Source organism: Leucopleurus acutus (genome assembly GCF_964270905.1).
Source record: "Leucopleurus acutus genome assembly, chromosome: 13".
NCBI lineage: Eukaryota > Metazoa > Chordata > Mammalia > Artiodactyla > Delphinidae > Leucopleurus > Leucopleurus acutus.
The window spans coordinates 8,259,893-8,272,685 of NC_139155.1; the positions used below are offsets into that span (position 1 = coordinate 8,259,893).

At 40.1% G+C, this 12,793-nt stretch overlaps 1 protein-coding gene across 1 annotated transcript in view; it reads left to right on the forward strand.

Annotated features, from left to right (window-relative positions):
• The window catches only part of CD226 (CD226 molecule), a gene marked incomplete at its 3' end in the record, with an annotated part of 84,570 nt that extends 74,217 nt beyond the window's left edge, over window positions 1-10,353 (forward strand). The window contains exons 4-6 of the mRNA XM_082852682.1: window positions 2,666-2,768; window positions 7,403-7,460; window positions 10,240-10,353. Of these exons, the coding sequence (XP_082708808.1) occupies window positions 2,666-2,768; window positions 7,403-7,460; window positions 10,240-10,353 (275 nt within the window). The remainder of the gene's footprint in view (window positions 1-2,665; window positions 2,769-7,402; window positions 7,461-10,239) is intronic.
• Window positions 10,354-12,793: the final 2,440 nt, after the last annotated feature.

Consider the following 12,793-nt stretch of genomic DNA (forward strand, 5'->3'; position numbering starts at 1 on the left):
TCCTAATGTCTATAGCTGTGATTCTCTAGGAGGTGGCCCCAGACCAGCATCACACAGGAGCTGCAAATTCTGGGACCCACACAAACCTCCTGAGTCAGAAATTCTGAGGGGGGAGCTCAGCCATCTGTGGTTTAACAAGCCTCCCCCCATCCCCCTGCCCTGTGATTCTAATTACATTTGAGACCCTCAGCTGTGTCGTCTTACTTTAGAGTGCTGCTGGGAAAGAAGGATTTTCTTTTTGCTCTTATAAATGTTCCACAAAACTCTTTGTTCACATTCCTGAGCATTTCTTTAGGAAAAAAGTAATTAATCAAATGTGCAAGAAGCTCGTGAAAAGGTCTGACGCACAGAGTGATTTCTTCCCAGAGGCAGGTTGCGGCAGATTTCTCTCCCCAAATGGAGCCTGAGGTCGTCCATCTTGCCACCTTCTTCCTTTCATGCAAACTTGTCTTTAAGCACTTTTGGTTAATAAGTTGTTTATCTTACTTATTGTCTTAACATAGGTTTTTCTTGATAGCAAAGGTATGTTAAAGATACTAATTTTTTGCCTTTACATGTGATGATTTTGACCTACAGATATTTTTCATTTTGACCCAGTCAATCCTATGTGTTTGCTTATTTGTACAAATTGGAAAGTCGTTTCTCATTACAGAGATTAAATAATACTCACTTATAGTTTCTTCTCATGTTTACATTTAAACATTTAGATCTCTGTAGTCCACCCAGATTGGCTTTTTTTTACTGTAATTTTTTACTGTAATTAAGATCTAAATTTCAAAAAACAGGTAAATAATTTTCCCAAAATACTGTCAATGAATTTTTTGATCATAACTTTCATTTTTTTCCACCATGCCTATTTAATTTAACCTTAGCATCTACTGTATTCAAATTATGTCAGCATAGCAACTGCGGTCCTTTTATAGGCCTGTGTTATAATGCAAATACTTTCAGGTATTTTGTTTGCTTTTAATAATGTGCCAAGAGCTTAAAAACATTAATTTCATATTTGACGGGGAAAAAATATCCTTGTTCCATTTGCAGTGGTGGTTCAATGTATTTTTTTGTTGTTGTTCAATGTATTTTTTTTTCTGAATAAGTTTCGCTTTCCTTCTCCCCATCGTATTTGGACAAAACCCTATCTTAGACACTACATACAAGGTCTTTAAAAGTGTTCATATATTTTTTCTATCTTTATTCACCTTACAGGTTAACAAATTTAAAACATAAAAATAATGTTTATTTTTTGACTTAGTTTCTTTTTGCAGTAAAGCTTGCAAAAGAATGAGTGGAATAGACTTTGAGCTCTTATCATGAAAAAAATCTCAGCTATAGTGGGTCAGGAAGGAAGAAATCATCTGAGTGAAGGATTGGGAAGAATGCTGTGAAAAGTATGGTTTACAGGTTGCTGTGGGATTCCAGATAGCCTGGGAGTCAGGGTACAAGCGTTCGAGCTTTTATTTCAAGAGAGAGGGAAGCTGTGCTGTTCTCTGCCATAGCTGCCCCTTTCCTACAAATTTCCTGGGAAATTTGCTGCCTAAAGATATAGAGATGGCCATAAAGATGGCGCCTCGGGGCTTCCCTCGTGGCGCAGTGGTTGAGAGTCCGCCTGCCGATGCAGGGGACACGGGTTCGTGCCCCGGTCCGGGAGGATCCCACATGCCGCGGAGCGGCTGGGCCCGTGAGCCATGGCCGCTGAGCCTGCGCGTCCGGAGCCTATGCTCCGCAACGGGAGAGGCCGCAACACTGAGAGGCCCGCGTACCGCAAAAGAAGAAGAAGAAAAAAAAAGAGGGCGCCTCGGTTTCAATTCAATCCTGTTTCCATCAACAACACATACTGATGAGTTTCTTCTTCTTGTAAGGAGCTCTGTGGGTGGCGGTGGGTGAGGTGTGCAGTGGGCAGGAGGACATTTGAAAGAGGAAATGGTCTCTGGCCTCATGGGATCTGGCTCCAGAGGTGAGCAAATATTTGAATATTGCCTTATTAGCCTCTTATCACAGCTCTGTGATGTAATTAGAAGTGTTGTCATCACTTGACAGTTGAAGGAAGGCTGGCAGAGAAGGTTAGGAATTTGCTGGAGGTCAAACAGCTAAACAGTGAAAGAACCAGGATGAGAATTTCAGATTCCCTGGCCATAGCCCTTTCCAGTTAATCGCTGAGTTGGAAAAGTAACATGCTTTTCCTGATTATTTTTATCATTAACCGTAATTGAGTAGACAATATTTCTTGAACAAAATTCCACTTATAAACATCAGAGTTACATACTGTTGTGTCTTGGATGTACTTAATGCAATAGGACTAAGAAGTAATCTTCATTTATATACTATTTTGATGTGTTTTTTTCCTACAAAAGATTTCGTGTATGTGATCAGGAGCTCATTAGAATGAAGTGATATCTGTCTTGAATGCTTTCTATTCTTGGTCTCAATAAGGTGTCAAACCCACCATTAGATCCAGGAACTAGTGAAAATCTGTGAGGAGTCAGAAGTATTTAGGAGACTGAAAGAAAAATCTTTTTCCCCATCTCAGCCTATTTTTTATTGGAATCTTTGTTTTACATTGTTACCCTATGATGATTAATATACCCTTTCCTAATTTTCCCACTTCCCTTTCTTTTCTGGCTTTAGCTGAATTCCTAATTCCTCCTATAACTTTGTTTCCTCCTAGGTAAAACCAATAACCAGTCCATCCTCTTCGTGGCCGCAGGGACAGCTTTGTTGTTGCTGTTGATTATCCTAATTACCACCGTCATTGCCATTCCTTATAAGAGGTGAGTATTGCAGCTCCTCCTGGATCTAGTTTTCCCTGAGTAATTCTGATGCTGGAGTTTCTCCATTAATAACCCAGTAGTTGGTCAAGCTGTCTTACGACTCAGGTACTGAGTCCATGTACTTTGAGCGCTGCTCTTGTACGTAGCAGAGAAGGAGTTAAAGTTGGAGGAGGAGGCTAGAATGACTCATTTCGGAATTAGTAGGAGTGGGCACTGCACCCCTGCACTAACAAAGCCAGCCGCCTGGTGCCTCTGCTCTGTCTGCTACCCCGTCTCTCCTCTCCTCCTGTAAAGGAAAACGGCTGTCAGGTGAGGGGGAGGTATGTGTGTGTAACAGAGAGAGAGAGAGAGAGAGAGAGAGATGGATTTTGAGAGAAGATCAGGGTTGAACAGTAATAATGCCTTCATTCATTCATTCATTAAATATTTATTGTGGCAGTGGTGACTGAGATATAGTGGCATGCATATTCTAATAAGCAAGCAACGTGATTTTAAATGGTTCTATATTCTCTGAAACAATCAGTGTAGGTGCCTTTATTACAAACCATTGAGAAGAAAGGAGTTGGGAGGGGCTGCCCTAGAGAGAGCAGGTGGCCAGTGGCCTCTTCTGAAGTTTCCTACCTTTTACCGCCTGTGGCACACTTGGCAATTTTCTAGGCTGTTCTTGGTTAACTCTTCCCTTCTTAGCTGCCCTATGTTCATCAACTCACCAGTCTAGGTATTTGTTGCAATCTTAGCTGTAGTCATATTGGGTTGGAATCATTCCTTATACTTGTGATCCAACTAAAGTATTAAATTCTTAAGGAAAGAAGGAACCAAACTTTTGATGTCTACGTTTTGAATGTCCGACACATGGTAGGCACTTACTGTATGTTTGTTGAGTGAAGGAATACATCCATCTCCACTCTTCTCCCCCAGTAATGTTACCACTCACGCATGCGCGTGCGCACACACACACACGCACACACACACACACAGTCCTGCGTGCTTATTGACGGGGTTTCCCATCGGTTTCCCCATCTCGTCGCCATATCCTCTTCGAAGGCTCCCCTCACTGCTCGCCTGACTTCAGCGGTACTCCCCCTTTCTAACCCATCTGTTATTTTCCTGGTTCCTCTTCTAAAAGCTTGACTGGCCACGTCGTCTCCCTGTTTAAGACCTGTTTATTGTCTTTCCACTGGCACCAGGATAACGCTAAGCTCATTAACCTTGTGGCACAGGTGCCCTTTGTTCTGACCCCAGCCCAATTAATCTGACCCCAACCCAATATTCATTCATATTTTCTACTTTACTTACTCCCCTGATATTGACAAAATGTATTAAAACTACAGCTTTTATTCTGTGAACACGCCTGACTCTTCCCATTTGTTATGACACCAAAATGCTGATTTCCCCCATATTTGGCCTTAGAATGATCTGGTCCTGCAGACCATTCAAGGGATGCGTGTCCCCTCTGGGAGGGCTGTCCTGCTGTCTCCCTCCCTACAAGTAGACATGATGTCACCATCCAGAATCGTGTTGCACTTCTTAACCACCACACCTCGCAGCCTGCTTTGTAGTTTAATCACTTCCATGCTTGGCTTCCCTTCTATTCATAATGGCAGGGATTACGTTTTACTCATTTTTTAGTGTTTGATAGCGTTTAGCACTAATCTTTCCAAATAAGGATGGTCCATAAGCATTTGTCTAATTAAATTGAAACATGAAACTGTCGTCCTTCCTTTCTGTCCATCATGGGCTGCCCTCCAGTCTTTCCCTGGTCAGAAATTAGCAAATTGAGGTAAGGATGTTAGTGACACTGAGGATCTCTCTACTGCTTCACCTTGGTTGATTAAAAAATGCACCGAGGGCAGATACGACAGCAGGAGCACATGGGACCACAAGGAATATGGCTAGGAGAGAGTGAGTGACAGGACAGACCTTGAGAGGGTCACAGATATTGGACAGAAAGGATTTAGCTTCATGAAAATGCATCAGTTTTACATGAATAGCTAAATTGAACTGTAGAATATCTTGTCCCACTTGGTTAAATGTGATAAAAAGAAGATTAGTGGACTTGAATGCATAACCATGGCCAAACACCACACAGCAAAAAGCACTTGTTCTTTCTACCTTGTCATTGGTATTGATTTGTGGTCGTTACTTAGAATGGAAACATCTTGAAAAATGTCCCAAGGGACTAAACAATGACCTTCTGAACTCTGTCTTAGCAACTGTTTAAAATAATCCTGCCGCTTCAGCTTCAGATGTGCTGACCTAGAGAGAAGCCACATCACAGGGTACCTGAAGGAGACTGAATTCTTCCTTCACGCCCAGCACCGGGGAGCCTGTGAGCATGAGGCTTCTGGAGCACAGTTGGTGTCATTTCCAGTTAGAGACCAGAATAGTGACCATATTCAGTGAGCATGGCTAGGGGAAGGCATAGCACCAGTAAGCGTGACAGGAGCCGAGATACAGTCTAAGGATTGACACCTGAGTCAGTAGGGAGAAATTTAATATTTAGCGAGCAAATGTTAGGCACTTTTACCTCTGTTGTCAGCTTCGAGGTTCACAGCAAATAGGGTGTCTTGGTTTGCCTGGGACTTCCCCGGTTTCAGCGCTGATCGTTCCTCATCCCAGGGAAACTCCTTAGAATCAAGCAAGCCAGAACGGGAATATGTTTACTGTCTTTATTCTGCAGGTGAGAGGACTGACCTTTAGAGGTGCAAATCACTAGTCAATTGCAGAGCACAAGTTAGACGCAGATCATCCAACTCTAAACTTCGTGTTCTCGTTGTATGATAAGTAAGTGCTAGGGATGCAATCTACGACGTGGTAAATATCATTAACACGGCTCTACATTATGTATGCCTGTTGTTAAGAGAGCAAATTCTAAGGGTTCTCGTCACAAGGAAAATGTTTTTTCTATTTCTTTACTTTTGTGTCTATATGAGATGGTGGATGTTCACCAAACTTACTGTGGAAATTGTTTCATCATGTATGTAAGTCAGATTATTATGCTGTACACCTTAAACTTACACAGTGCTGTATTGTATCAATTGTATCTCAATAAAACTGGAGAAAAAAATCATCTTCTCTTTTCCTCATCACATTGTATATGCTAAGCTTATGTTAAAAGTATATTTGTTGGGGTAGGATAGGGAGGGTGGGAGGGAGACGCAAGAGGGAGGAGATATGGGGATTATATGTATACATATATCTGATTCACTTTGTTATAAAGCAGAAACTAACACACCATTGTAAAGCAATTATACTCGAATAAAGATGTTAAAAAATATATTTGTTTATACATATAACACACATGTATATATATATATTTGGACCTACTTGGGAAAGTTAACTCTATATTATGATATAACAAGCCTTGTGAAGGATAATTTAACAAAGGATCAAAAGTCATAAATCTGTGTCTGTTTCCTCACTTGTGAAAAGAGGATAATAATAGTGTCTGTATCATAGATTTCTTATGAGGAATAAATAATTTATATAAAAGATCTTAGAAATATGACTTGCACATAGCAAATTTACACATAAAGTAAGTAAATAATTTGTTTAAATACTACTTAATAAGTAAATACATAAATGCACATAGTCTGTGATTCTGTTGACATGGTAGGAGGATTTCATAGCAACTAGAAGAGACCATCAGAGTCAACATTGATTATCTGAACAACCTTTCCCTGGAGAGAGACTATCTTGCCAGGTTTTCAAAATTTCCGTGAAGTAATTATAACCTCATCTTTAAAAAAAATCTCTACATTTTTGTATCTGACCCGTCCCCTCTGTGGTTCAATAAGAATCTTTTCTGTAGGGGGATGAAAAGAAATAGTCACCATCTCCCCATGATAACAATTTCCATACACTTGGATATAGTTATTTCATCTTTGCATTCAATTACATTACTCTCTTCTCTTGTATTTTCTTTTCAAAGATTCCTCCTGAAGTTAGGCTTTTATAAGTTTTGTTGAAACTGTGGAGAGTTTATTGAATATTATGGTTTCGGATGGCCCGTTTTCAGCTGCAGCAATGTGACTGTAGAAGCAGTGAGCCTGGTAGTCAGGAAGGAGGGCTGTGAATTCAAATCCCGATTCTACTGATTACCAACCATGTGATTTGGGGCAAATTACTCTTCCTCACAGTGCCTCAGTTCCCCAGTTCGTTAGAGAGTTTTTGATGAAATCTGAATAAAGTAATCCATACAGGTGGTTTAGTAAAACACCGGAAGATTCCATAAAGCTTAGTTATATTGTCATTGTCATCCAAGAAGTTGCACTGTTAGCATTTAAAAGGAAGTTTTAATTGTGGGAAATCTCTAAGTCATTTATGTATCAATAATAACCCACTCTGCACCATTCTTTAGTAAACTCACTGAGATTAATTACTAAGGAACTGGCTGCATATCCGTTTAGTTGCCTTCACCATCTGTGAGCACACTGGAGAAGGTACGAAAAATGAAAAAATTTAGGACAGTGGAATTTTGGGTGAGTATGTATAAAACCGCTGTGGACAGCTGCTTTAACATAATCACTAAGGGCATGTGGGCTGCAGGTACAGGTGAGGTATTATAGAGCGTCTGGAATAATGCTGGTGCTGGAGTGTCATTCTTATTACCTCTCTTGTACATGTTTTCCCAGAAGGAGAAGGAGACAGAAAAGAGGCCTATTTAAAGAGTACTGGGACACACAGAATAGGGTAAGTTTTCTCAGAATTGTCATTCCCCCCGCCCCATTTTGTGCATCATAAATGTAAAGTCAGTCCATTTTGCAGTTAGCAATCTTCTTTTTTATTCTCCTTTCAATAATCTAACCAGTGCAGTTGCCTGTTTTTCCAGTATCAGCTATTTGATGAAATGGTTATTTTCTGAACTAGTCTCCTATTATTAATACCTTTTGAAACTGTTTGTTTTACATTCACATAAATAAAGGAGCAATTACACTAGATAATAATAATCAACATTGCACATTACCAAAATCTGTATTAGTTTCCTAGGGCTGCAGCAACAAAATTACCACAAAGAGGGTGACTAGAAACAACAGAAATCTAGTCTCTCACAGTTCTGGAGGGTTAGAGTCCAAAATCAAGGTCTCAGCAGGATCAGTTCCCTCTTGGGATGAGACTCTGTTCCGTGCTTCTCTCCTGGCTTCCGGTGGTTGCTGGCATTCCTTGGCTTGTAGACGCATCACTCCAGTCTGTTCCTCTGTCTTCACATGGTGTCCTTCTGTGTGTGTGTGTGTGTGTGAGTGTGTGTGTGTGTGTGTGTGTCTGTGTCTGTATCTCTTCTCCTTTGATAAGGGAACCAGTCATATTGGGCTAAGAGCCCACCTTACTTCAGTATGACCTCATTTTAACTAATTACATCTGCAGCAACCCTATTTCCAAATAAGGTCACATTAATGAAGGTCTGGGAAGGACAAAAATTTAGGGGGGATGATATCTGACCCAGTACAGGGCATGATAATATTTTTATGTCGTGAGGTTATTGTGAGGATTAAATTAAATGTAACTAAAAGCATAGCAAGCACGTAGAAAGATACAAGGCAGGATATTCATTATTGTTATGATGTTTGGATTAATTTATTAATTAACGGACGTTCAGATTATAAAGCTAAAGACCTTTTGGTTGGGCTGCAGGAATCGAGTGAACTTGACATTGTCCTCCTTATTCTACGTGCCCCTGCCCCTTAATGTTTAATTGACAGAGGAGAAATTCCCTTCTGGGTGTGAAGATAAGAGGGACGCTTATTTTCGTGCTCATTGTCTCCACTATAGGTCAGATATTCTCTTTAACACATACTATTGTGTTTACAAAATTTTATAATAAAACATTTCCCTGAGTGTTATCTAAAATTACATCCATATCTCTTCAATTTAATTATTTGCCATTGAATGCTACATGGCCCAAACCTCAAGTACTAAAAAGTTTCTGACAATCCAGTGTGTGTGCTTCAAACTTCTTAATAATCTATCAGTTTAACTTTCTTCTTTCTGTTAGGTAGTTACTTTTTTGCAAAACAAAAAAAAATTTTTTTCTGAATATCTCATGGTTTGCTTTTGGGCACCAAGTGCGAAGGCTGGAGAAGTCTGGCCTTGTCTGACCTGCCATGCCTGCACGCAAGGAAACCGTGTTCTGTCACATGCAATTTCCGGATCCCTTCTCTGTCCTTAGCTGTTGTCCATTCAAGCCAATCCAAAGCCACATTTATTGCTGTGAATTTCAGAGGAGGAAAGGCGCTTTGCAACTTCCTCACTAGGTATTCAACTCTTCCAGGCTTTTGCAGAATAATGATAATTTGAATGGTGATTAGAAAGTTAGACAGTAAGCTGGTCTGTGAAGTTAGACCTACTTGATTCTGCGGGGTATTTTTTTAGACAAACTATGTAGAAAACAATAGCACTTGAATTTTCCTTTTACTTTCTCCTCGCAAACACTGAAACCACACTAAATTTTCAGACTACTCACCGAAAGACCCCTCTCTCTCCTTCTCTTCTCCTCCCTTCAATTCTGCCCCGCCCCCACTCTCTCTCCTCCTCTGTCACTTGTGCTTACGTATTTTCTGTCACACACATACATACAGGTGGTCAAAGTGACCCAATTAAGGTAGAGAAGATTGATGATTGTATAACATCATCTTGAAAGTGAATGTGCATTTATTTTTGTAATTTAAAAAAATTTATTTATTTTATTTTATTATTTATTTTTGGCTGTGTTGGGTCTTCATTGTGGGCTTTCTCTAGTTGCGGCGAGCGGGGGCGATTCTTTGTTGTTGTGCACGGGCTTCTCACTGCAGTGGCTTCTCTTGTTGCAGAGCACGGGCTCTAGGTGTGTGGGCTTCAGTAGTTGTGGTATGAGGGCTCATTAGTTGTGGCTCATGGGCTGTAGAGCGCAGGCTCAGTAGTTGTGGCTCATGGGCTTAGTTGCTCTGCAGCATATGGGATCTTCCCGGGCCAGGGCTCAAACCTGTTTCCCCTCCATTGGCAGGTAGATTCTTAACCACTGTGCCACCAGGGGAGTCCCTGTAATTTTTTAATTGTGTTCAGTTGCTTATTTTTAAGCCAGCACACTGTGTACTTTAAAAATATTTATTTTTCCATTCAACAGAAATTAATGATTATCCACTATGGGAAAATACTGTACTAGACTTTCCATATAAATAATACAAATAATGGTTCTCTTCGAAATAGCCTAACATCAGGAGAGGGAGTTTTATATTTAAACAGGTAATTTATATCACAATATATCAAGTGATAATCAAGGCTAGGTCTCTGTTGTATCTCGCTCAGCACCCTACAAACCAAGAATGTGATTTCTCACAGAAGTTCAATACAGTGAAGAGAATGTTTTATGAAATTAACTGTAATAGAAATTCGACCCATATCATGGTTGAACTAAGGAGAGATTAATGTTTTGAGTGTCTTTATTAAGTGCTGAAATGCAGTGAATTATTAACATCCTTTGTGTTTGTCTTTCTAGGCAACCAACAACTACAGAAGTCCTGTCCCTGCCAATCAATCTTCAGATGGTGCAGGAGAGGATATTTATGTCAACTACCCAACCTTCTCTCGTAGACCAAAGACTAGAGTCTAAGCTTTTCCCTTAATCTGAGCATATTAATGATGACTGTTATGCACATGGATCTTTATACAATTTCTTCCCACTATTTAGTGTCTACCTTGGATACTAGTTGACCAAATTTATTTCATTTGACAGGAAAAATACTGCCTTAACTAGAGGGCATTCTTAACAGAAATGTTTTAGAAAACCTGACTCTAATTAGCTTACACATAAGAGGAAACTTATTGAATCCTGTAATGGAACAATGAAGGGGAGATCAAGCTTCAGGCAAGGGTTATTTACCAGGGCTTAAATATTATGTCTAGAATTAAGTACGGATATAAGACAGTTTCTGCATGCCCTTTCACAGTGCTGGATCCACTTCCTTGGTGTTAGCCTAACTCTCATTCAGGCTTTTCCCTTGTGTTTCCAAGATGACTGCCAACTCTTGGCAATTCATAATCCTTGTTTCTGTCTGGTAAAGAGTTTGCTCTGATAGAACAAACACATTTGGTTACTTGTCCATCATAAAACAGTCATTATGACCAGAAAGGATGAAATGGCTTAAGTCAGTTAAGGGCTCACCTCTAGAGCTAGGTAGGAGGGGGACCAAAGCACACTACTGGGAAATTCAGAGTTTTATTAGAAGAAGTAAAGGGGAGCCCGGAAGCTGGGCTGGTTGCCAACAAATGTGGACTCTAATGACCTTCCAAGACATCTTCTGTTAGCCAGCTAAAAAGAGTAGGAGGGCAGGTCTAGGTTAGCTCTCTCCCTCTTCCCACTTCTAGAACCTACTCTGCCAGCTTGGTCCAGAAGAGTACTTGGCAGTAGAATGACTAAATGGTCAAGAGGAAGATAAATGTGGCAGGGAAATCTCTTCCTTTGCTACTCTCAAATAAATTCATTTCTGATTTCATATAGAATTTCACTATCCCTGGTTTAGCCTTATGAGCAAGAGTAGTAGATGATCCAACAATAACTTAATTTTTTTATATTGAAGTTGTTATACTTTTGAGAATTATTATTATTATTTTATTTTTTTAATTTTTTTGCGGTACGCGGGCCTGTCACTGTTGTGGCCTTTCCCGTTGTGGAGCACAGGCTCCGGACGCGCAGGCTCAGCGGCCATGGCTCACGGACCCAGCCGCTCTGCGGCATGTGGGACCTTCCCGGACCGGGGCACGAACCCGTGTCCCCTGCATCGGCAGGCGGACTCTCAACCACTGCGCCACCAGGGAAGCCTGAGAAGTATTTTTAATATATAATTTCTCTCAAAAGAGTCAGGTACCTAGACATTATTAGTTTTTTTAAAAATAATTATGTGAAATTTAAATATGAGAAAAAGAATGATAGTTGGAAGTGGTGGTATAGGGTGGTAGGGTAGAAAAAACAGGGGGCAAAGCACTGGGAGGGAGGGTTAGGGAAGGAGGAAAAGGGATCAAAGAATAGGAAGGTACAAAGAAACTTCTGTTGCTTCAAAGTTTGGCCAAAGACACAGTTTGGCCTAATGTTATGACTAACAGGGCAATTAGAGACCATGCCTGCCATTGTCCAAATTCTAGATGCAGGCAACAATGAAAAGTATTTGTGAAACTCAGTAACGGTCATGGTCACCTTGAAAGCACAATGGTTTGGTAATGACCAAATATAATGATCGTTCGTGTCTCTAATACTCATCTTTAAAAGATTCTTATTTCTAGGCAGTTCCCTGGTGGCCTAGTGGTTAGGATTCTGGGCTTTCACTGCCATAGCACAGGTTCAACCCCTACTTGGGGAACTGAGAACCTGCAAGCTGTGTGGCACAGCCAAAAAAAAAAAGAAAGAAAGAAAAAAAAGATCCTCATTTCTAAAAGGTTCATCACAATAGCTGCATTTAGGTTTCAAAGTTGCAGACTTTTCATGATAATCTAAAGCAATCCCAAACCAAATTCTCATACTGTCTAGACAGATTCTTAAGCTGTAATTGACAGTTTTAGCAGGCCAGTGGATATTTTATGGTTTTATCTTTAAATACATGCATGCCACATAGTGAAGTTATCTGTGGATTACAGAAATTGTGAATGCCCCTACCTATTTCAGAAGGGAAAATGTAAAACCGACCACTCCCAGTTGTACTTACGTACATGCAATGAGAGTTAGCTCTCATTTTTATTTTGTTTGCTTATAGCTCTTTACATCTGGATTCAAGGAGTGTTTCCACAAATATATTTGTAACAAAGTTGGAAGGCAGTTTTATAAGAAAACCATCTACTGTTTTGTTGACTATATCAGATCAATGAAAGTTTCCATGGCTGAATCTATCAATTTGCATGGTGAAGCAAACTTAACATCCTTTAAAAGATAAATGACTTCTTTTCCCTAAAAGTTAATAAAAATATTACTTTCTGGAAGATTCTGATAACCAAATCCTCAATGACTAATGTAGGTGAGAAGCAAAACATTTCTACCATTACAATATGGTTTCAGGGAAGAT